Source organism: Fusarium flagelliforme (genome assembly GCF_020744385.1).
Source record: "Fusarium flagelliforme strain FIESC 12 MPI-CAGE-AA-0113 chromosome Unknown B0J16scaffold_2, whole genome shotgun sequence".
Taxonomy (NCBI): Eukaryota; Fungi; Ascomycota; class Sordariomycetes; order Hypocreales; family Nectriaceae; genus Fusarium; species Fusarium flagelliforme.
This window is the reverse complement of record NW_025763504.1, coordinates 1,976,514-2,000,194: the sequence shown is the minus strand read 5'-3', so window position 1 is coordinate 2,000,194 and position 23,681 is coordinate 1,976,514. Positions and strand designations below refer to the sequence as shown.

General features: G+C 49.9%; 7 protein-coding genes across 7 annotated transcripts; 4 read left to right on the top strand and 3 right to left on the bottom strand.

Annotated features, from left to right (window-relative positions):
* Positions 1–60: 60 nt before the first annotated feature.
* Positions 61–1,267, top strand: B0J16DRAFT_332966 (armadillo-type protein). The gene is made up of 2 exons (XM_046126775.1): positions 61–333; positions 538–1,267. Exons 1-2 carry the CDS (start codon positions 170–172, stop codon positions 1,067–1,069), a joined length of 696 nt encoding a protein of 231 aa, XP_045986299.1. The 5' UTR covers positions 61–169; the 3' UTR covers positions 1,070–1,267.
* Positions 1,268–2,675, bottom strand: B0J16DRAFT_411116 (programmed cell death protein 2). The gene is made up of 2 exons (XM_046133209.1): positions 2,529–2,675; positions 1,268–2,470 (listed from the first exon to the last, which is right to left on the bottom strand). The coding sequence occupies exons 1-2, from the start codon at positions 2,643–2,645 to the stop codon at positions 1,385–1,387; spliced, it is 1,203 nt and encodes a 400-aa protein (XP_045986298.1). The 5' UTR covers positions 2,646–2,675; the 3' UTR covers positions 1,268–1,384.
* Positions 2,676–2,895: 220 nt separating this feature from the next.
* On the bottom strand, positions 2,896–8,997 carry B0J16DRAFT_353732 (TCP-1/cpn60 chaperonin family-domain-containing protein; the record flags this gene model as incomplete). Its single annotated transcript, XM_046129328.1, has 8 exons — positions 2,896–3,140; positions 3,194–4,193; positions 4,246–4,482; positions 4,540–4,561; positions 4,615–4,846; positions 5,399–8,674; positions 8,727–8,777; positions 8,826–8,997. 8 exons carry the CDS (start codon positions 8,995–8,997, stop codon positions 2,896–2,898), a joined length of 5,235 nt encoding a protein of 1,744 aa, XP_045986297.1.
* Positions 8,998–9,970: 973 nt separating this feature from the next.
* On the bottom strand, positions 9,971–13,610 carry B0J16DRAFT_261558 (uncharacterized protein; the record flags this gene model as incomplete). Its single annotated transcript, XM_046123279.1, has 4 exons — positions 9,971–12,484; positions 12,536–12,601; positions 13,271–13,337; positions 13,555–13,610. The coding sequence occupies 4 exons, from the start codon at positions 13,608–13,610 to the stop codon at positions 9,971–9,973; spliced, it is 2,703 nt and encodes a 900-aa protein (XP_045986296.1).
* A 2,331-nt stretch (positions 13,611–15,941) lies between these two features.
* B0J16DRAFT_332953 (uncharacterized protein) lies at positions 15,942–18,869 on the top strand. Its single transcript, XM_046126774.1, has 4 exons — positions 15,942–16,059; positions 16,113–16,572; positions 16,668–17,541; positions 17,600–18,869. The coding sequence occupies exons 2-4, from the start codon at positions 16,390–16,392 to the stop codon at positions 18,559–18,561; spliced, it is 2,019 nt and encodes a 672-aa protein (XP_045986295.1). The 5' UTR covers positions 15,942–16,059; positions 16,113–16,389; the 3' UTR covers positions 18,562–18,869.
* A 118-nt stretch (positions 18,870–18,987) lies between these two features.
* On the top strand, positions 18,988–20,807 carry B0J16DRAFT_380275 (ribosomal protein S2, flavodoxin-like domain-containing protein; the record flags this gene model as incomplete). Its single annotated transcript, XM_046131060.1, has 2 exons — positions 18,988–19,916; positions 19,967–20,807. 2 exons carry the CDS (start codon positions 18,988–18,990, stop codon positions 20,805–20,807), a joined length of 1,770 nt encoding a protein of 589 aa, XP_045986294.1.
* An 854-nt stretch (positions 20,808–21,661) lies between these two features.
* B0J16DRAFT_59086 (uncharacterized protein) lies at positions 21,662–23,681 on the top strand. The gene has a single exon (XM_046134114.1). It carries the CDS (start codon positions 21,887–21,889, stop codon positions 23,549–23,551), a length of 1,665 nt encoding a protein of 554 aa, XP_045986293.1. The 5' UTR covers positions 21,662–21,886; the 3' UTR covers positions 23,552–23,681.

Below are 23,681 nucleotides of genomic sequence, written 5' to 3'. Positions count from 1 at the left end.
TTCCAAAATCAGGAACCAGCCCGCTACTCCGAGCTAAACCTTTTTGGCACGCACAGCACAGCACAAGCGATTCATCTCACACAACGTCGAAATCTTCGCTCTGCCCCACCATCGCGAACCTCCCCCCGACATCCCCCTCATAACGACCCCTCCTCAAAATACCAACACCATGAACGGAGAAGACCCGCCAGAGAGACCCCAGGAGATCTCCTCCATCATCAACGGACTTGAGCGATACAACCCCGAAGCTGTCGGCGCTCTCGAGACCTACCTCCAGGACCAATGCGAGCAGAAGTTCACTGACTGCAATGCCAACCGAACACTACTGAAATTGTGAGTGTAATGCTCCTTGTTACTCTTCTACATGACACGGGCTCTATATGATGACCGTTTGTCAACGTTTCCTATTACCTGACTAGTGCCGGCGGGTTGTTCGCAGCTTGGCCGCACCTGAAGTCAACTATTAGTGCGACTGAAATGCCCAAGACCCCAACTTACTTTGTTCATCCTCTCGGGCCAAGGCTAACTCCCTTCTAGGTACCAGCTCAACCCTGACCGCATTAAGGATGAGGTTATCACCAATATCTTGGTCAAGACCATGACCCAGTTCCCCTCCGCGCAGTTCTCTCTCGCTCTCCACCTCATCAACCCCTCCGCTGCTGTTACTGGCGACCTCGGCGAGGCTGTCACCAAGCTTCGATCCCTCAACGGCCAACTTGAGGGTGCTCAGTACTCCCGCTTCTGGGCCGATCTCGACGACGACATGGTTGCCGATTTGATTGCCGATATTCCCGATTTTGAGGAGGTTGTCCGTCACCGCATCGCCCTCCTCGTGTCCCAGGCTTTCCGTGAGATCCAGATCAGCCACCTCGAGTCATGGCTCGGCCTCAGCGAGGATGCCACCAAGAAGTTCGTTACCGAGGTCTGCGGCTGGACTGTCGAGGCCGACGGCAACGTCAAGGTTCCCTCAAACCCCGACAACGAGGCCAAGAAGGCTGAGATCCGTGAGGACGTCAACGTCGAGCAGTTCTCCAGGGTGCTCCGACGGTCTTGGGAGGACACTGTTTAGGATTTTTCAGAGTTTTAGCGAATCAAAAGGGATTTTTCGCGCACTTCCCCCCATTCGATGGGACTCGAACATGACGACTCACGATGTGGAAGGGTTAGGAAGGGCTCGCATGGTAGCATGACGGGGGATTACAAAAATCTAGGCGTTTAATCGGACATGTCATTGCAGAGCAATCCAAGGATCTAGAGATGCATAGAACTTTGCGATTTGTTGATATATCGTATTTGGCTCACGTGTACCACGAAAATTATGTGGCCGCTTCTTAATGTGTTTTTGATGTCCCGCTATGTTCGTTTTCCAACCTGTCCAAAATATCTAGTTGCCCTTAGACAGTTCCTCCCATTGTACGCCAGCCCACTCTTCCTGGTATCCAACCTCTCCAACTGGTGTTCCTCGAGGGGCGCAATCTTTCTCACAAACGCCAACAATAATGGTACCCCACTCCATACCCTCCAAGCTCAGATCGTCGGCCTCAAGTTCCGCAATAGCGTTTGGCGTCAACTGCACCTCAAACACTCTCCTCGCTGTACAGTTAGGGCACCGGGGAATAGCGCCCTTGTTGACAGCTTCACTAACGGCACCCTTCTTTGAGTACAACAATGGAGCTCCTGCGAACTCGTAACGAATAACTTGCTCCGGGTTCTGCGCCAGACGATCAGCGAACTTCTGGAACGTGGCATCCATAGTCGACTCGAAGGCTTCCCGATCGAGAATTGAAGGTTCCGCAGCGTCGCCGTCCTCGAGGCGAGCATTGGTAGGAACGTTGGTGGGTGTGGGGTCCAGAGTCTCAAAGTCGGCATCGGCGAGGTACAGAGTAGGGTAAGGTTGCGCCTGCGCATCCTCAGCAGGCCAGGGCTCTGAAGGAGGAGGAGGTGAAACAGGTGTGTCTTTGATGTTGAGAGACTCGGCAAAGGATTTTGTGAGGGAGGTGGTTTGAGGCTCGGGAGATGCAGGCTTTGCTGGCTCGGGCTGTGAGGTAGAGGAAGAGAAGGGGTTGGCAGATCCAGAGCTGAAGGGATTACTGGAACTGGAGCTGCTAAAAGGGTTGGCGTTGCTAGAGAAAGGGTTTGCGTTGGAGGCACTTCCCAAACCCGTTGAACCAAACAGAGTCTCGCCTAATCCAGGCCCGTCGTTCTTTGGCTTATCTTCCTCAACTTTCTTCTCCTCTTTATCCTCCTTGGGTGCCTCCTCCTTCCATACTCGCACACCTCTCAATACACGAATGCTGCCTTCTTTGCGCCGACAGGTCTGTCGCCTGCACGCAAAGACGTAAAGTCGTCGCTCATGCTCTGGGAATCGCTCGGGAAGTTCACCATTTAGTTGAAGGATCAAGGCCATGAGATCCTTGCAAACTTTGCATCGTGCGTAGGCTGCGCTGGGGGCGTTATTGTCTAACCAGTCCTGGGTTTCTTGTTAGCTATCATGAGTTTGTTCAGTGCGGGACAGCTTAAAAACTTACAGGTCGGCCACCGAGTTTGCTAACAGTATCTTCATCTGCCTCTTTAGAGGCGTATCCCAAGAGGACATTGGTCTCCTCGAACTCACCGTCCGAGGAATCGGAATCGTAGGAAGCCATGATACTGGTACTGATGGAGTTGATTGCTGGATGATGATGGTGGGGTAAATATTTTTTTTCTTCCAAAGGTTCTGAGGGAATGCGGGGCTTAGCGCCGCTATCAGAGCCCAACTACAACGACCTAACATATGAGTTATTCAATTTTTATTAATATATCACAAGAAATATTATCGAGTCGTAAACTGAAGTCGTAATGTGGTATATTACGTCCCAGAGCCTTTTGTCTAGCCTCATTTTAACGTGGTATCTCCTACATGTGATCACTAGGTCCATCCATGCCAGGCCCAGGGCCGCCTGCTCTGCCCATCTGTCGAGCCTTCAACAACTCGTCACATAGAAGCAGGTTGGATGCAATGCTTGAGCTAGAAGCAATGCAATTTCGCAGAACACGGTAAGAGTCGAAGATACCCTCCAGCTCAGGGTCCATAGGCTCACCGGTCTCGAGGTTAAGACCGACGACGTTTCCGTCAGCATATTCATCTTGCAGATCCGCAACTGTAAAAGTTAGCAATTGTATCCAAGGCTTCTGATTAAATTAAAGAACTTACGAGCATCCTGAATATCAAGACCAGCGTTGGCAGCCAGAGTCTTGGGAATAATAAGAAGAGCGTCGGCGAAAGCCTCAACACCCCACTTAGCCTTACCCTTGACAGTCTTGCCAAAGGCATCGCTCTTGAGGTGAGAAGCACAAGCAACCTGGAAAGCACCAGCACCAGGGACAACGGACTTGTCGACGATCATGTTGTAGACACTTCGCAGACCATCTCGGACAGCGTCTGTCACCTGAGCGATGGTGTGCGCATTGGGGCCCTTGATCATAAGAGTAACAGACTTGGGGTCCTTGACCTCCTCGACAAAGGTAAACTTCTCCTCTCCAAGAGTCTGCTCGTAGACGAGACCAGCCCAACCCAGAACATCTTCAGACAGATCGTCAACACTGTTCTGAGCAACACCACCACAAACAAGCTGGAGTCGCTCCATGTTTCTTCGCTTAGCTCGTCGAAGAGCAAGGATGTTGTTCTTGGCGAGAACGTCAAGGGAAAGGGGGTCGATACCCTTCTGATTGATGACGACAAAGTTCTTTGTTCCGTCGTTGCCGCAAAGCTCCTTCTTGAGCTCAACAATCTTCTTGAGCTTGGCATCGACAAAGCGACGCTCACTCTCAACAAGCTTATCACGCTGCTCAGCGCTGGAGTAGAAGAAGCTTGAGTTAATCTCGGTCTTCTCATACTCCAGACTGACGTTGAGAGTAAGAATGTAACAGTTTTCGAGTCGCTTGGGCATATCGGGGTGACGAGCACCGTGATCGAGAGCCAATCCGCGGATCAGACGAGTATCGGCGGCTGTTCGGTGCTGCATCTTCATAATCTCCACCATGTGCAGATCGGGCTTTGCAGGCTCCTGGTAAATGGCGAGAACGGCATCGACAATATCGGGAGTAAGCTTCTGGGCCAAGGTGGCGTTGAGCTTGGTGGTGAGCGAGGTTCGGGCGACGCTGAGGAGGAGTTCTCGGTCAACCTCCTTAGCGAGCTTGAAAGAGTCAAGAAACTACAATATTTAGTCAGATGTCCGAAGCATAGTATAGGGGTGAGAAACTCACCTTAAGAGCCTCAACCTTGGCAACCTCAAAGCCGTCGGTGATGATTCGAGGGTGCAATCCTTCCGAGATATAACGGTCTGCCTGCTTGAGAAGCTCGCCGACCAGCATAACGACTGATGTGGTTCCGTCACCGCAAATATCATCCTGAGCGGTCGCAGCTCGGGCAATCATAACAGCGGTGGGGTTCTGTATTTGCATCTCACGGAGGAGGACATTTCCGTCCTTGGTCAACTTGATCTGAGGGTATCGGTCAGTTTAGGGGTCGTCGAGGGGCATTTTGATAGGTAACCGTACCTGGCCCGCACCATCAACAAGCCTAACAAATGGTTAGTTTTAAGCAATGATATTCAAGCCCAAGAACAAACTCACATCTTAATGGTACCTCGAGGGCCCAAGTTGGACTTGAGAACATCCTGTAGGCCTTCACCAGCACTGATATTGACCTTAAGAGCTTCGCCCCTCCTCTGCGACAACGGGGTTAGCAGGCTGCAAGGCCACTTGTCTGCGGGGGGTATTTGTTTCGACGCACTCGGGACTCGGCCTTGGGGTTGAGGAGTTGTGCAGCCGACATGATTGTAGATCTCTGCTGTTGGCACGATGGCTATAGTCGAGATCGGAAAAGTCGAGGCTTGAAAAAAGCGGTGCTGGTGTTGGAGGTTTCGCGATTTCGTAATCGCACAAGCTTGCACCAGCTGGTCAACAGGCAATAGCGGACAGGCTAGGCTGGGACATTTTTTCTGCCCCTCCTGCCCTCTCCAAGGGGTGAAGGCGGTGTGGGGCGAGCAGTCGGTGTAAGGTGAGGCTATGGAGGGGCTCGGTGAGAGGCCAATAGGAGGTGCTACCCCGGTATAATTCGAATGTTTTCGATGTTGACGTCCATACCGACTCCTTGTTTAATTATATCTCATCTTCAATTTATGCTCATTACTGGGGACGTTGTGTATGAGAACAATCTCTTGTATTGTTTTCTCGATTGAGTTTCTTACTTATCAACTCATCTCTAGGTAGACCTGATAGATAGCAACCAAGCAACATCACATACTCAAACAATCCACCTCTCAACGCCGATACATGCATCGCTTCTCAACTAAACCCAATCACTTGCACTCCGCTCGATGCTTCTTCCAATCCTTCTTCTGGCACTCCGGAGAACAGTAACTGACTTTGCTGCAACGTGAACACTTCCTGAGCATTACTCCTTTCTCCTCATTCGCCGGCTTTCCACAGCTTGTACATCGCTTTACACGAGTTGCCGTCTTCGGAAGTTCGGCAGCATTGATAACCTCCTCGTTAAAAGGAATTGCATATGTCGGGCTAATGGCGAGACGGACAGCATTAGGTGCTGCAGTAGCCCACTCGGGAAGTGAAACGAAGTTGTCGGGTAGTTGACCGTTTCCGCACGAGCACAGGACTTGCTCACCCTCTTTGAGGCTCAGTGGAATGGTCGCTCCCTTCATCTTGTACTCGCAGTTCTTGCCGTGAGACCAAGTACGGCAGCGCTCTACCATCGCAGGAAGAGCTTTCTTCCAGAGATCCAATTCCGAATCATTCACCGAGATACTGCCGCACTCAAGTTCCCTGAGCATGAGAAGGAAGGATTCCATTCGGCCAGATTTCACCAGTTCCATTGTGAACGGAATAACAGCTGCATCAAGAACGATTGAGGCTGCGTCACCATCAAGTCTGAAAGCTGACACAAATACCAACATGTGAATTCCTCCTCGGTCAGGATGGTCGATAGCGAACAGGCCCGTCTGACCACCTTGTAAGCCTGAGGCGAGCATGCACATGGTGAAGACAGATTCCTTGAAGTTGACAACTGGATCGTCTGAAATGCCGCTTTCACGAATACTACGAAGGTATTTCTCTCGAGATGAGAACGTTAACGATGTCAAAGTCGTCATCCACCGGTTTCTATCCGGATTCTCCAGGTCAAGAACTGGTAGGTTATCCAAATTCACATGTGGCATATTCAAGCTTGCTGGGGTGCCGGATGACGAAATCGCTGAGGGATAGACAAAGTCCAGTAGTTCTGGCGAACCGGCTGGTATTGCCAGTTGTGCTATCAGCTCGATGTAGCCTGTAGTTCGAGCAACTCGCGATCTGATACTGTCCTTGGTGACAGGCACTGGAAACTTGAGAGGACAAACAAGCTCCTTATTTTCGAACACAATGTTGATCAAAAAGGGGGTTTGTTGATGGAATTCGATGGAGACCTTTTTCTTAAGCAAGTCTTTGCCCTTTGTCGAAGTAATGTCCAGGTGGCCTGTGATTGTGGTTATGGTAGACTCAGATGGCGGTATATCAAGCAGCATCTTTGTGGCATTGTCATCCTGGCCTTGGTTTACCCCGTTGTCAAGAGGCTTTACAGCTGCGCACAGGTCAGGATAGGTAACCTGACCAGGCAAGTGCTTCGTTACGAATACGTTGGATCTGTCGTCGATGCGAGTCTCAAAGACAGACATGGTCATTCCAAGGATAGGCCCAAATATGACTGAGTTTTGTCCCGTTGGTGGAACGCACAGCCCTACCAGTGCCGATTTTGGTTCATTCTGTAGGGTCGAAGTAGGCACATAGAAGGATGCAACAAGGGGCGAGTCTCCGTCCCAGCCAGCTCCATCTCTTTCAATGGTGACTTGGAATTCGTCTTCATCGGGCATCTTTTTCGTTTCGACATGACCGAAAGCAATCTGAACATCTCCAAACATATTCTGCCACGCTTCCGTCGCACTATGACTGGATCGCACTGATCCAACAAGCGGTGGTGATGCCATCTTAAGACCTTTCTCCTTGTGCTTATACAGCCTGGCAACAGCCTTTCTGGGAATCACGACTGTGACAGCGACTGCTGGTGGAAGTGACTTCCAGCGATTGAAGGCTCCATTTTCCGGGATGCTTCTGCTCTCTTGTATAATCCAAGGCTCCGTATTGACACCGTGAAGATGGAGCTGTAGACACAGGTCTTGCATGCCGTTACTGGCTAGAAAAAAGCGATGTTCTTGAGCAATGGAATCGATCAAAGCTGAGCATGCGGTTGGCCATTCTGTTGCGACTCGTGTCATGACAATTTTGAGAAAAGCTGCAAAGCTCGTGCGGTTGTAATGAGCGTAAGAATGCGACCTCTCGTCGGCCTTGGAAATATTCTCAGCTTCGAACATGTAGTCGTAAAACGGAGAAAGCAATTTGACCAGTTGCTTGGAGTCAATGTGAAGTTTGCTGTGACTAGCCTGGTCTGAGAAATGAGTGTTACGCTTCCAGGCCAAGCGGTTGCGCGTCTGTGTTTCTCCTTCCCGTTGGTTCATAAGCCCGAGAAGTACTTCGTCAACATGAGATTCAACCTTGGCATTGGTCCAATACTGCACAGGGCTATACCCAAGCAGCAGCGAAATGGTGGGTGCATGACCGCAGAGGAGTTTCTCAAGAGCGCTGTCCTTGGACTTTCCGGATTTGAGCAACAACTCCGTAAACAACGATGCCCATGGCTCATCCTTAAGTAGTGGACCTGCTGCAATGAGGATGTTAAGGGCGCCGATGTGGTCGGATAGGTTCGAAGTATCGATCATATCGAACGACGATGGTCCTTTGCCGTCCTTCCCATATTCTTTCGGGTCCAAAACAAGTGGTCGCGAGTCCCATGTTCGTCTGTAAAGATTGGCTGACTTTCCTATTGCTTGTGCCGTCTGGAAGCTATGGCAAAGAGCCAGTGCATCCGCAACAGCAAATCGAATAACTATGTTCTTTTTCAATGACTTGAAAGCAGATGTCCATTCGTTGAACTGGGTTTTGGCAGCAGCTGGAGCGGCAAAGTCTTGATGCGAGTCCTTGGGCTTAAGAGGAGATCCTTCAAGGAGGGCAGCATAAGCAGTAGCGATATGAAAGCCCATGATGGGGTCAGTCCCGTAGTGCAAGAGACTGTCCTCAGAAAGGAGGCTGGCGAGGAGCGGATTCGGTGACTTGTCGGTAGCCGATCGTGGCGTGACAGTCCCTTCTTTCCAGTACTGTCCGGACATCTCTACGAGTTTTGTGCCAGCTTGCATAGAGAGTGGTGCCGCAGAACGCATAACCGTGATGTTGGCGCCTCCCTCACCAAACACTTCCTTATGATGGTCCTTGGACGGCTTGACCTTCTGCTCGAATGTCTCCGTGTACTCACCAGACTGGCACTTGGATGCGGCATTCTTGATGATCATCCAGATACGTCGAACATCCGACAGAGTGTCGGCATCGCAGAATTTGATAGACCTGCCATAGTCGCTGCTGTTCCAGTCGTCAAGGCACTTGGATATGGTCAGCAGCTTGGTGGCTGTTTGCAGTACAGCAGCAGCAGTCTCTTCATCAACGTAAAGGTGGTAGTAGGCATTCCATAGCTGCTCACTACTCAGTTTGCAGTCCTCGTCGAAGAGCAAGACTAGAAAGAAGGCATTGCGAGCTATTTCCAGTTAGCGATCTAGAAGCACTTTGGTACAGGGTACTTCGCATACCAATGATAGTGTCTGCAACATCACAGCAGGTAAAGTCAATCTGTCTCTGCGCTGTTTCAGTCAGTTACGGGATCAGAAAGCGGTGGAATGAGAACGTACGAAAGCCCTTCTCGAGATAAGTTGTGTATAGAATATTGCGCAAGTCACCACATCCCAGAGACAGAATATCTATATCCTGACCTTGCGGTACACATCGAGTCAAACTGGCTGCTGGAGTATTTCCAATAGCATAGAAAAAGGCGGTTTTGACACCGATGGTAGGAGTTAACATGGTCAATCAACGTCGAGGAGACGATCCTACAGCTGATTGACTATTATCGAGATATTTATGATGTGGTGATAAAGAAAGAACGAAAGTGATGATGGGAATTCTTGGTTGATGTATTGAGAAGCTTGAGCTTGAGCAAAGCTGGGATTGGTAGGTGGCTGCGTTTTAGTGAGTGGAGATTAGGCACTGTAGACGCTGACTGATTAACATCGACGACAGTGAGAGTGAACAACATGAGAATAAAAAAATAAGAGAACTACAATTTACAGATGTAATCGAATAGGCAGGAAGAAAGGCAAAGAGTGATTACTAGAAACTTGTTCTAATTCAGGGTTGTCCTATAAATCTTAAACATTTGTTTACAAGCTGTCAACGCCGGCCATAGACCAACTATCAATATGGACATCACTGGTCAATTCATATTTCACATCACAATCAAAAGGCACAAAGCATTAGTTTTCCATCAGTATCCCATTGGTAAGTTTCGTCTACCAAATAAAGCAAAAGGCTCAACCCCAAAAACTCCTGGCGGCCCAAAGGGTGTGCGACACCCCAACCGCGTTGAGACCTTTGCTTCTATCAATTTCCATTTCCCAAAAATCATTCAAAAATCCCAAGATCCGTTCGCCTGTTCCGTCCATTGATGAACCCAGAGAGTCCTGATGATGGCACTGAAGACCCCCATAACATAAAATTCAAAACCTGTGCCTTTTTGTAACCTTCTTGAGTCTTCCACGTCGTGTTATACATTGACTCGCTATTGTGCGTGCATGTTGTTGATGCGTGGCTGCGTGAGCATGAGCGTCGTAAAAATAAGAAGAATGAAAAGAAGTGCCATGCTGAGTTCTTGCAGAAAACAAAGGTGCAAGTTGGCAAATGTTATCCGAAGAAGAATATAAACAAACTCAAGTACGCCGCCGCTGATTAAGTTACGAAAGGCTTTTCCGCTTGAGTAAAAGACGCAACAATAACGAAATTAGTTGCCAAAGAAGACGTCGTTATCAAAGATACCGTTGTCGTAGTCGTCAATCTTGCCCATGCCGAGCATGTCGGATTCGCGGCCCAGCTGAATAAAGCTATTGCTGGTAGCGTACTGCAGGAGGATGTCATCGTCTGCGGTGCTCATTCCCAAAGGAAGAGTTGCAGCCATGGTGGCCGAAGTCACATAGGTCGTTGTTCCGGGGAGGGCAGTAAGGTCGTCAGTGTTGATTGAGTTGTTGTGCTCGACCTCGAAGAAGTGGGTAGCCGGAGGAGAAGATGATTGTGACAGTTCAGGGGGAGTGTTGTATTGACTTGCGGCGCTCTTGGCGGGCGATGCAACGTGCATGGGAGTACCTTCCATGATAGCTTCAGGGGAAACATAGGAGTGGACGCTGCCGGTGGAGGGAGAAGAGGCATACTCCTGGAGAGCTGCAGCAGTGAGACCGGTCATGGGTGCTGAAGAGACCGCGGCAAGGTTTTGGCCTTGCGAAGTCATTCCAATGTCCATCATATCATCAAGCATGAAATGATCCGGTGAGTTGACAGCTGAGCTGTCCGAGCATGCAGAGAAAGATGACATTGAGCTGATGGACATGTTCTTCTTGCGCGTTCTCGCAGACTTGTCCATGCGAGTCTCCATATCAGGACGGGTCTTCTTGGGAGGTCTACCTCGCTTGACAACCTTGCGCACAACATTGTCGAAAGCGCCGATGCACATGCCTCTTTGACGGTGTCGGGTGAGAGCATCATGGCGAGCAAAGCTGTTGCCACATTCGCAGGGGTAAGGCTTGATACCAGTGTGGATCTTGGCGTGTCGCTTAAGGTCATGTTGACGGACAAAGCACTTCTTACACGTAGGGCACTGGTATTGACGGTCATTGAGGTGAGTCTGGACGTGCGACTTGATGTTCTCCTTGCGGCCGAACTTCTTTCCACAGTCTTCGTATATGCATGTCCACTTGCCGTCACCTGCGTCAGGGCCGCTGATGAACTGAGCGATCTCATCCTGAGTGACACCGGTCTCCGTCTTGGTTTCCTCAATGTTGATGCTGGCAATGCTGGCAGCACTAGCTATGCTAGCAACGGATTCGGTTCGACGGTGAGCAGAGTGGCGGCTAGAAGGTGTTTGTGAAGGTGTGCCAGAGATGGATTGAGCGCTCATGGGGTAAGGTCGGAGGCTGGGCTTGTTATCAAAAGAGCCCATAAATTGTGTCATCTGGGGAGTGTCGGGGGTAGAGTGTTGAGGCAATTGGTGGCTCATGTCGAGACCGTGCATGTCTTGACCACTGAAGTCGTTCTCAATCTTCAAGAACTCATTGTTGAAGTTGTTCATGTTCATGTAGTCGGGTGTCGACATTGGCATTCCATGGAAGGATGACTGGGCAGAAGAGTCTGTTGCACCTTGGCTGGACATGTCCTCCTCAGACTGTTGTCTGATTTCTTGGAAGATGTTCTGGGCCCTTCGGTTGCCTCCACGGTTCCTCACAGGCTTGATGGTCTCCTCCATAGACTCATCGTAGCCCTCAGCAAACCGACTTGGCATGGACTCGTCCTTGGGCAAGCGGTCATGGGGGGTTTCCATTGGCGTAGGGGGAAAGTAGCCTTTCACCTGGTTAGTCGTGGTGGGCAGTGGCATCGTCCAGTCGAAGGACTGACTTTGTGTGTTCTGCTTCTGGCCCTGGTTTTGGTTTTGGTTTTGGTTTTGGTTTTGGTTCTGGTCGGGGGGAGTTGCTGGTCTCGTTGTTGAGTCCAAGTTCTCGAACTTGTTGACGCGGTCTTGGATACCTCCGCTTATCCTCCTCGAGGTCCTCCTTGTGCTGGAGGTGTCACCTTCAGAAGCCCAACCCTGGGCGGAAGAAGCCTCGGAGGGGAATTCGATAAAGGTCGGGGTTGATAGAGCACTGTTAGTGTTAAAAAGATCAAATTCCTTACCTCCCGACAGGTTGTCGCCGTAGCCAGCTTGTTGTCCTTTGCTCATCATCACGTTGAGATCTGCGGTGTAAGGGTCAAAGGGAAGTGAGTTTGGGTCAAAGCAGGACGGGTCGAATCTTTGCGTCTGAGGAGTTCCGTGAGGAGACATGAGATAGTTTTCACTGCCACTAGATGCCAAGTTGGCATAAGGGTTCTGTGTGCCCGGGCGTGCTTGTATGCGTTGCTGCTGCGCTTCTCGCAGTACGTTATGCTGCGGATGATTGGCTAATCCTGTGCTGTTAGTATTTGTACTTACCATGTACTTCTGCCTTGTTGTTGTGGGAGATGCTGTGCTTGAGCTTTGTTGTCTTCGAATATCGAGACTGAGGCCGCGTCGGTGTGCGGATTGTCGTTGTGTAGTTGGCAGGTTGGGGATCTTGACACCCTCGAAAGCAGTCGGCGTCGAGTTTTGACGTCGATGCTGCTTTTGTCGAGCGTGAAGTCCTGATGGATTGGACAGCATTTTGTCGCAAGGGGAGTCCGGAATTGAATTGTCGTCGGTCGTCAAGTTGTCGAATGGGAACCTTTTGGTCCGAAACTACAACAAAAGTCAATTGACTTGATCTTGACTTTTCCATCAATCACTTACCTCACGCAGCGCAAGCACAGAGCGCCGGGCTAGTGGAAGTGTGTTGTCGCGATCAGTCGGAGTCGACTTTGCGGTGTAAGTGGTGATGTAGATACACCTCTTTCAAGGTGATGGATAGTGGGTTTTTTTGGGAGATGCTCTCTTGTGAGATGCGAACTCGGATGCGATAGAGGTATTAAGGTGATGGATACGCAAACAATTAATTGTTGAGTATGCGTATGTATGGAGTATTGGAGTTGCTTGCAGGTAGCTTTGGTGCTAGATACGAGAAGAGTAGTGTGGGTAGCTTGGATCTTTGGGGTCGACCTCCAGATCTACTTTACTGAGGTAGGCAGATGTACAATTGAGTAAACAAGACTCTGATCACCGGGGCAACTGGGCCGCTGTGCCACCAAATCCAGATTCACCTAGCTTTCCCTCAGCCCACACTAACACTTGATATCACCCTTGTCTGGTTTAGCTTAGCGGCTAATCGCATGCTAAGACTTTAGTCCCCCCAAAAGAAGAGACCCAGCTTCTGAGACGTGACCTGGACGACGATGTTATCCTCGGTATCCGTAAGATGCTGGCTCTATCGAGATTTACCAGTTCGTAACAGCTTTAGTTCTAACCCATCTTCATTCGTTGTTCTTTTGTCACTGCTTTTCAATTCCAATTAGCCTCTCAAGCCATCGTGGCCCCAACACTTCCAACGCCATCGAAGGTTCAAAGGGTAAACAATTAAGCATCCTCTACGGGAATAGCACCATCACCACTACTATTCCCTGTTGCTACCATAACAACCTGGGATTCCAGCACATGTCTCAATTATAGTAGCTATCTGGACTGCTATAGTAGCCAGAAAATATCAACCCTTGCAGCTCATATAATGACGTCTTGTTTCAGGATCAACACAGCTTGGAAGCTAAGCTGTCTCAACTAACTTGGTCAGCCCCGAACCATGCTCATCTTTCCATACCAGATAAATATGCCCCCATTGGATGATGATAAACGCCCAATTGCTTCCAAAGTGCCTTTACATTCCAACCAAACAATCGATGGCGATATGCCGAGTCGAAGCCACCACTTCCATCATGACTTGACAATGTGTTGCCTAGGTTCCCTGGTCCATGACTGTACATTCAGCTCTTAAGTTTGTCTCTGAGGGGCCGAGAGTTCTTCAGCACAAGGAATGACCTGGACATCTGATATCCCCATAACCCCATCATTGATCTTAATTGGGCATGTGCCTAGAAGTTCAATACGAATCAATTAACCCCGTGGTCTTTGTTGATTTTTCTTTCAGATGCACTCGGATGTCAATTAGAAGTTGTACATACTATTTCAAGTACAAAGGTAGGTTGTTGTTTGCTTTGTTGAATTGGGTTTTCGGTTAATAGTGTCCGTGAAGTGTATTTTCTTGCCGACGCCACGACTTTCTGATTCATTCATGTTGAGACGATGGCAACAAACAGAGGCTTTAAATGAATGATACTATACGTCAATTTCAGTCACCAGAGCGAACGGAAACTTGGCCTCTTACTGTCATCTTTAGAAAAAACTTGGTCTGTCGTTCTGGTCATCATTGTTGTACTGATAACAAAACTGTTACCCTGTACTGCCGAGCGATCTCAGCCGTCCGTGCCAGAATCATCATACGTAGTACATGACAGACTCATCGAATCACAATGTTTACGATGATTCAACCGATGCTTCTTAATGTCTTTGTATCTCGTGATTGAGAGGTATAGGCTTCGTAGTAAAATGTATGGTAGAGTCATCAAGGAGTACTAATATATCTGCTTAACACCAAACAAACCAATGCTTAAGATGTCTGAACTTAACCCAGGTTCAGTCTGAAGACCTCGATGCTCTTCTTGACTCACTGTATGAGTCACGAACTTCCTGAGACCGCCATGTATAGCTTCGGTGCCAATCAGACGGTTCAACGGTCCATAGCCTGTGTGTGTGGATGCCTCACCAGCAACGGTATGTAATTCTACGATGGGCAGTCAACTTGAAGACTGTCGCGTTTATCGTTATATCAGATATGGTGCCACCAGATGTAGCGAGCGAGCGTTGTGTTGCTGCACCAACCTATTCGCGGCTATTCGGGTCTTGTTTGCGGCGAGAATCATTAGATGACCAGCCAAGAGGCGCCTGGGAAATGCACGTTTGGCATTTGTAAACGACAATAAAAAATGCAAGACTTTACTAATATGATAGCACCAAGTACTTGTTCTTCTCAGGTTTCTCTACCAAGTAGCTGCTCTGGGTATCACCACCCTCATTTCTCTTTGCTCATCTAAATGCTATCTTACTGCCTTCATGTTAACCATCTGGCATCCCGTCGGGAAGGCACTGCTTAACAACAAACACTTCCAAGTTCCTTGCCGGTCAGAAAGTCTCTGAGACGTATCTCTATTAACTTCTTATCTTCTTCTACTACTACTGTCATTTGTATTTCCTCTGCTGGTAAATACCAGTTGTTCTCCTCTGCCATCCGCTGATTTGTTTCGTCAGAAAGTACAAGGTGGAACAAGGAGATCTCATTCCATCTCCAATCAAGACATGCTCATCTTTACGTTACCAGCTACCCTACAAAACAGAGACGCCAAGTCAGCAACTCTCCGGGGTATGAGTGGAAGCCGTTTCCGCCGCTTGCGTGGCTCCGAGCTGTAAGCCGCACCCTGCGTGGCTCCAGTCGAAGGCAAGAAAGTTGGAGAGGGGCCAAAGCCTTGAGCCCAAGCTTAGGGACGAAAATAGAGCCTAAGAATAGGTCTCAAGTTGACTAAGATGACTGGAATATTTCCTCTTTATGTTGATTGAATCAGGTTTTCTGTAACCATGAGGGCGAACGAGTTATAGATGCTCGCTGCATGATTAACTTTCCTTAGGTGAGCTCTAAGCTCAGGGAATGGGTTATGTCGGTTGACCTACTGCATTCTGCCTATGCGAGTGTACATAGTGAGGGGATAATCAGAAAGACCAGGCTAGTACAAAACTTGATTATGCTGGCATACATAAGAAGGCACCAAGTAATCTATCACTTTATGCTGGAATACACCAATCCTTAAACCAGTTGATTTGGCATTGTGAACTTTGGTCTTATGATCTCTGCCGTGCCTCCACTGATCAACCCAACTTGAAGCGTGTTCTCATATACGGATGCAGTGTTACAGTTAGGTACTGACTGGGAGGCCTAGTCTAGTCGGTAGGGATGCAGGCGGTATAGAGATCGATGGGTTGAATGCATAATAGCACGGGCCCATGATGTGCAGACAGTTCGGGTCACGATGGATCCTCCCGATGAACTATAAGCAAGATGGGATAATATGCGGGTCATGAATGGGACGGAGATGCATATCATAAGGGTAGAGTAGTTTAGATCCCTGAAAAGAATCGTATCTCAAATTCGAAACTCGATATTGGATCTTGAGGAGAAAAGTGCCCTCCAAAGACGTTCTAGACGTTATCTGATCAAGCGGTGTAACGGTATTCAGAGCCACATGATTGGCCAATAGTTGTCCTAGAATCAACACCCACTAAAAGAGTTACCACAACAACCTTGAAAGTCCAGGGGCCAAGAAGAACGTACCACCATCCTTGGAGCTTGAAGAGTCACTCACCTTAAACACAGTCACCCGATTTCCTCCTTGCCGCAGAATATCTCGCCCACTGCGATTGGCTGATCCTCGATTTTCCTAGGTTCTCTTTAACCAGGGCAGAAACTCACCTTTTTATTGCATCTTCCTGCCGCCGACCCTCTTTTGGTTTTGCCTATAGCGAAACAGAATACCAATCGTCCTTTGGGCTGCGACGATAAGCCGGACCGACTCCTCTTGTCTCGTCCTGTTCTCGTTCCATCTGCCGCCATGTCGGGACATTCTCACAACACTCACAGGAGTACGCCCAACAAGGGCCGTGGTGCGGTTCCCTTCTCAAACAGTCCCAGCGGTAATTCCAATATTCCTCGTCCAGTTCTCGAGCCCACACCGCCTACCGAGACTGGATCATCTTTCAGCGCGAGTCGTCAGAAGCAGAGCAAACGTGATGAGGTTCGTCATGATATACCTCTCCCCCACTATCCTCAATGCGATATATACCTCGAGAAACTCCGATCTACGTACAAGGTTGCTAACCTTCAGCCCAGGCCATCCGAAAGAAGCTCGAAAATGATCTCTCCAAGAAGAAGCACCTTACAAGCCGAGCCCGCCACTCGCGAAAAGCTCCTCCCGGAACTGTCCTTGCCTTGAAGCCCAGTCAGGCGCTCCAGATCAAGCCTGCTACCACGGTTTCCGAGGCTGCCCAGTTGATGGCCGCAAAGCGAGAGGACTGTGTTCTGGTTACCGATGATGACGACCGAATTGCTGGTATTTTCACTGCAAAGGATCTTGCTTTCCGCGTTGTGGGAGCTGGAGCCAAGGCCTCCGCTGTCACTATTGCCGAAATCATGACCAAAAACCCTCTTTGCGCTCGAACCGATACCAGCGCTACGGATGCCTTGGATCTCATGGTTCGAAAGGGTTTCCGACATTTGCCAGTTATGGACGAGAACCAAGATATTTCGGGTGTGTTGGATATCACCAAGTGTTTCTACGATGCTATGGAAAAGCTTGAGCGTGCCTACTCGTCCTCTCGAAAGCTGTACGATGCGCTTGAAGGTGTTCAGTCTGAGTTGGGTTCTACCCAGCCTCAGCAGATCATTCAGTACGTCGAGGCTCTGCGCAGCAAGATGTCCGGACCTACTTTGGAAACTGTGCTCAACGGCGTCCCCCCCACTACTGTTAGCGTCCGAACCTCAGTCAAGGAAGCTGCCCAGCTCATGAAGGAGAACCATACAACTGCTGTCCTGGTTCAGGATCAAGGTGCTATTACGGGTATTTTCACCAGCAAGGATGTCGTTCTCCGAGTCATTGCCCCTGGCCTGGACCCCGCCAACTGCAGTGTCGTCCGTGTCATGACCCCTCACCCCGATTTTGCACCCATGGACATGACTCTCCAGGCGGCTCTTCGCAAGATGCACGGTAAGTTATCTGAGAACATAGGCGAGGCTACCATGAGACACTGCTAACAAGCTTTTAGATGGACACTACCTGAACTTGCCTGTCATGAATGATGGTGGTGAGATTGTTGGTATGGTCGATGTTCTTAAGCTCACCTACGCCACACTCGACCAAATCAATGCCATGTCGAACAACAACGACGAGGGCCCCGCCTGGAACAAGTTCTGGCTCTCTCTGGATGCTGAGACCGAGTCCATGATGTCAGGAGAGGGCAGCCAAGCTCAGCACACCAATCTTGGTTCTCGTCTTACATCCCCTGATATGCACCGGGATCGTATCAACGACAGTGTCGCTCCAGGAGATTCAGCCTCCCATGTTGGCATGGAATCCCCTCCCCGCTCCATCCTCCCTGATGTTCTCGAGCATCAACTCCCTGAAGAACTCCCATTCCCCTTCAAGTTCAAGGCCCCTTCCGGTCGAGTACACCGCATGAAGATCACTGCTACAGAAGGTATCGAGGCTTTCGTTGATGCCATTGCCTCTAAACTTGGTGCCGAGGCAGACAGTATCGGTGGAGTGCCTGATGTAGAGGACGGAAAGATCGTGGGTGCTGGCTTTGCCTTGAGCTTCTTGGACGATGAAGGAGACTCAATTTCTATCACGGCTGATCACGATCTGCTCGAGGCCGTCATTCTTGCCCGCCAAGCCCATCATGACAAGGTTGATCTCTTTGTGCACGATCCCGAGAAGCCTCCTGTATCTGCAGCTGATCCTAGACATCCTGCTACGCCCTCGATTTCTACCGGGGGTGGCCTTCGGGAGCGCCGCAAGTGGTGGCCCGAAGAGAACGAGGAGGATGAGGACGATTCGGAGGAGGAGCATCCCGTACGAAGACGTAAGAGTCGTGCGGCGCATACCCATGCGCACGAGGAGCAGATCATTGCCGGTGTACCTAATGAGCTGATCCTTCCTGGCGCCATTGTCACATTGGCGATTACTATTGTAGGTGTCTTTACCATTGCAAGGCTTACCAGCCGGTAAAGACACTTTTGACTTTCCTCATAACGACCTGATGAAGACGGGGCGCTGTTTAGTGTAGATATGCAGAAAGAGAAAGAAGTGCTTCATAGTAGACATTACCCTTACCCCTTGCAGGATTAATTGAATTTTCTTTGTTTTTAGATTAAACTCATTGTCTTGTTTGCTTGTATTTGTGTTTGTGAAATGGTTGACCAAACTGAATTCCATGTACTGTACTTTGACAGTGATGTTAATCGGATCGGAAAATCTGTGCGCCCGGACCATCCGCCATACCCAAATTTTGGCTACGGTCGAACGACCATCACGATAGTCGAGCAATTTGCAAGCCGTCGTCATGATCCTGAGGAACGCCCCCGTGCGGCATTGTAAGTCAATTGAGGTGCTACTATTGCAAATATGCAGCTGACAGGGTCAGGCCGCCACACAATGGCGTCTCCCATCTCCAGGTCCCTCCTCAGGCGAATGTCCACCCAGGTCACCAACAAAACCGAGGGCACATCCGAAGTGAAGGAATGGACGACTTCCCAGCCCGCCACCGCTCCTCCCAAAATTGTTTCAGCGGCACGAAAGAAGCAGAGAATCGTGCAGGACGGCATCCTCTCTCTCAGGACCAACTCGGCGCATGAACACAAGGGCTCGACCTGGACGACACCCCACAAGAACTCGAACTCTGCGGCTCCAGCGACGCCTGCTCAACAGTACAGAGAATGGCAGCGTATTCAGGCCAACACCCGAAGTCTCGGTTCGAAACTTGTCAAACGATACATCCCTACCGAACTCGTCAACAACCCACCAGGGCCCGAGGATATCACTCTGGAGATGTTGATGGCTTCGCAAACGCATATTGGACATAAGACCTCGCTCTGGAACCCCGCCAACTCTCGATATATCTATGGTGTGCGAGAGGGCGTCCATATGATCTCTCTTGAAACCACTGCGGCGCACCTCCGACGAGCGGCCCGCGTGGTGGAGGAGGTTGCTTACAAGGCTGGTCTGATTCTTTTTGTTGGAAACCGCAAGGGTCAAATGGAGATTGTCACCCAGGCTGCCGAGATGGCCAGTGCTTGCCACCTGTTCACCAAGTGGACTCCCGGTGCCATCACCAACCGAGATGTTATCCTGAAGATGGCTGGTACAAAGGTTGTGGACCACAACGATGTGGAGCTTCCCGGATTTGAGAACTACAGAGGTTCGGCTCGACCTCTGATGCCCGATCTGGTTGTTTGCCTGAACCCTCTTGAGAACTATACTCTGTTGTATGAGTGTGGTCTTAAGAGCATTCCCACCATTGGTGTTATTGACACCAATGCTGACCCCTCATGGGTGACTTATACCATTCCTGCCAACGACGACAGGTGAGAATTCCTACAAAGTTGGATGTTTTAATATGCTAATGTATCGTTAGTCTACGAGCTATGGCTGTCGTAGGTGGTGTCCTAGGCCGAGCCGGTCAACGAGGTCACCAACGACGTATGGCAGACGCTAAGAAGGACAAAGCAACATGGCAGAACCCTCCTGATATTGTCCAGCACATGAGCCGTGAGAAGAAGGCGGCCATTGCTGAGCGCAAGAACGTCATGGGCCAGATGCAGCACAACCTGGAGGGTTTCAACGAGGAGGAACAGAAGCTTCTACGGGAACAGTTCTACGGAGAGCAGCCCGAGGTCTCTGAGAACGATATGGTCAAGATGATGGCAGAGACAACCTCGGGGGGCGCCAAGCCTGCCGCTGCTGATTCAAAGTCTGACTCCAAATTGGCGAGCATTGAGAAAGAACTGTCCGGCCTTCAAATTGTAGCCGAAGCCATTGAGGCTGAGACACATGCTGCCACCAAACCCGCAGAGCCAACTCCCGCTTCACCTAAACAACCTGTTGTCTCCGAAGTTGTCGTTGAAGCCCAGGTCGAGACCGAAGTCGAAAGCCAAATCGAAACCCAGTCTGCCGAGTCATCGCATGATTCGAGATTGACGAGTATTGAGGAGGAGTTATCAGGTCTTAAGGCTGTCGCTGAGGCTATTGAGGCTGAGACACAATCTGCTATCATGCCTACAGAGCCAATTTCTGCCTCGCCTGAACAGCCTGTTGTTTCGGAGGTAGTTGTTGAGACTCAAGTCGAAAGTCAGATTGAGACTCAGCCTGCCGAGACAACATCTGATTCAAGGTTGACAAGCATTGAAGACCAGTTGTCGGGACTCAAGGATGCAGCGGAGGCTATCGAAGCCGATATCAAGAGCGGCAAGCAGTAGAAAAGCTGTGTACAATATTAAAAGCTGTATAATAGCCTACGGGAGAAATAGAACAAAGAAGCGATGTAAGTTGATATGAATATATAACATGTAACGTACTGTATAAATTTGTTGCTCTGATGCGAGTTATGGGAACGGATGCCTTATACTTCGGCCGATTGCGGCGATGCCTCCGGATAAACCTTAGCCCCATATGTACTGACAGATCGTCCCTTCCCTTTTCTCCAGCTACAGGTGCTTGCCCCGCCTCCATGAAATTTTGGGGCGCGCCTTAGTGACAACTTACTGACCTCGACAAGCCCAGTCCCAGTCCTGCGTGTCCTGCGCATTTCCCCTCATCATCAAAGAACATTTCAGCACAGCTACGACGAATTCCACGGCAAAACAAGCCCAGCACTGGACAGACTGCACCACGCCAGTCTGCATAGCGGAGCATCTGATACTACTGTATTTTACTGGGTCTACGTTAGATCATTACTGGACCTACAGCGCATCCATACAGTTCTATATCCCCAGCTGCTCGGGCAGTTGCAGTTCCCAGTGGAGGTTTCTACTTAGAGAGCCCAGTCAAACGCAGGGCGTTCAGCACCTGGCCCTTTCCAGCCAAGGATCCAGGTCACCACCCAACCAGCGTATTAAGACGCCTGTGGAAGCTCTTACAGCACAGCACAGTCCAGCACAATTAGTGCCCTGCAATAAACACATAGAATCTGAGAGATTCAGGAAGAGAGCTCGGTGCGAGATCGGTATTCGAAAGGCGCACCCCACAACCACGGAGTCACCAGTAATGGTTTAGCTTTTGAGCCGAGCTACTCTTAATAAATTGCCTCGCTTTCGCTCTGGAACTGGTATGCATCATTCTATTATTCCCTCCCGCAATCTACACTTTCAGTTTTGTTGGTGTTGGTTTGGTGTAAGACGACATTGCCCAGGCTGCGAGGATCGTTCGTAAGTGTCAGGAGAATCTGAAATGCTAACTATTTGGTGACAGGTGTAAACACATTCTCATCCAATTAAATCCGTCTCTTGTTCCTTTTTCATCTTTTTTCATAACCCCGCATAAAGGGTTTGCTCCAAAAATGCCGGCCATGCTAGATGATCCGGCGAGCCCCACCATCTACCGAGTCTCCGGTCAACCTCCGTACCCGGATCCGAACAACCCCGGCTTTCCGGCCGACATCACCCCTCGGCAGGTCACACTCCGTGATCGTCAGACAGTGGCAACCATTGTCCCGTTTGCCTCTAAGCACCAGGTTCCCAAGTCGTTGATCGCCTATCTATGTGACCAGATCAATAAGGAGATCGAAGGCGGCGATACGTATCCCATGATGGAGCCCTTCGCCGCCGACAATTTTGGCTCCTACTGGTTCCAGAACTTTGGAGCCATCATGCTTCTTGGCAATGTTGAACGCGCCGAGGACGTAGTTGAAGGCAAAGATTGGTCCCGCGAATGCCTGGGAAGCTTCTATATCAAGCCCAACTACCCTGGCCGCAGCAGCCATGTATGCAATGCTGGCTTCCTAGTCACTGATGCCGCCCGCAACCGTGGTGTCGGTCGTCTCATGGGCGAGGCTTACCTGGACTGGGCTCCTCGTCTGGGTTATACCTACAGTGTCTTCAACCTAGTGTACGAGACAAACGTGGCATCATGCCGTATCTGGGATGCGCTTGGCTTCAAGCGCATCGGCCGAGTCAAGGGGTGCGGCAATCTCCGCAGCTTTCCAGGCCAATTGATCGATGCCATCATCTACGGCCGGGACCTGTCACCGCGCGAAAGCGAGGAACTCGTGAGTGAAGAGCGTTTTGACAAAATCAAGTTCTACCTCAAGTACGGCGAGTACCCGAACGGCGCTGACCGTGCCGAAAAAAGCAGGCTTCGGAGCGCAGCGACGCACTATAAGCTTCTCGACGGCGACAAGCTCATGCTAAAAGACAAAGAGGTGATATCTGATCCAGTTCGCCAATTCGATATTGCCCGGCAAATGCATGCCCAGCAGCACGGCGGCATCAATAGGACGACCGCTACTATTGCAGAGAAGTATCATTGGAGTCGTATCAAGGAAACGGCCAGCGATGTTATCCGGAGTTGTGCGGAGTGCAAAGAGCTCGGCAAGACACCTAACCCTGGTGGTGCGAGGAAAGCAGCCTTATCAAATATTCACGGTGGGAGAAGTATAGGAGTTGTGAGGGGAGATTCAAATGAACATCAAGTACAATCGATGAGTCCTCCTGCCACTCAGATGCTACCGTTACAAGATCACAGCATGATGCCGGCACTCTCGCAGCAAAGTCCTGATCATGATCACACGCCTAGTCCTTATGCTAACCCAGCCGATATTTCCCTGATTGCGCACTCTCACGCACTTCAAAACAGCTCTCTGGAACATCCACTTCACTCGCACAGTCCTATGCTTCAAGATCCTCCAACCGGCCATCATCCGCACGACCACCCTGTATATCAGCCCATCGACCCGCAAATCATCAACCAGTCTTCACCACACGACCTCAGTGCCTTCGACCAATACCACTCGCCTGCTGACTTCCAAGCATTACTCAATGCCACTGAAGGAGTGGGAGAAGATGTTGTGGATCAGGATTTGGAAATGTTGATAGATCACCAAGACGACGATGGTGTAATGGATGAAACTGTCAATATCGACGGCATTGACGGAACAGGTAGTCAGGGGTTGTCACACAAGGATAGAAGCTTGTATGATGTTGGCTTTGGAGGACCAGGAGGGTAATTCCTGATGTTGAGCTTGTGTTGCTATCTTGCTGGATCGAAGCATAAAGCGTGCAATTTCTGGGCCTGTATTTCTTCTGATCTATGAGCATGAGCTTGGCGTTCTATATCAATTTCATTGTCAAACATCA

Coding starts and splice junctions, on each gene's coding strand:
- B0J16DRAFT_332966 (XM_046126775.1), top strand. CDS start 170: ATGAACGGAGAAGACCCGCCAGAGAGACCCCAGGAGATCTCCTCCATC. Junction 334..537: donor AACCGAACACTACTGAAATT/GTGAGTGTAATG, acceptor ACTCCCTTCTAG/GTACCAGCTCAACCCTGACC.
- B0J16DRAFT_411116 (XM_046133209.1), bottom strand. CDS start 2,645: ATGGCTTCCTACGATTCCGATTCCTCGGACGGTGAGTTCGAGGAGACC. Junction 2,471..2,528: donor GCAAACTCGGTGGCCGACCT/GTAAGTTTTTAA, acceptor CAAGAAACCCAG/GACTGGTTAGACAATAACGC.
- B0J16DRAFT_332953 (XM_046126774.1), top strand. CDS start 16,390: ATGTCGGGACATTCTCACAACACTCACAGGAGTACGCCCAACAAGGGC. Junction 16,573..16,667: donor AGCAGAGCAAACGTGATGAG/GTTCGTCATGAT, acceptor CCTTCAGCCCAG/GCCATCCGAAAGAAGCTCGA. Junction 17,542..17,599: donor GGCTCTTCGCAAGATGCACG/GTAAGTTATCTG, acceptor ACAAGCTTTTAG/ATGGACACTACCTGAACTTG.
- B0J16DRAFT_59086 (XM_046134114.1), top strand. CDS start 21,887: ATGCCGGCCATGCTAGATGATCCGGCGAGCCCCACCATCTACCGAGTC.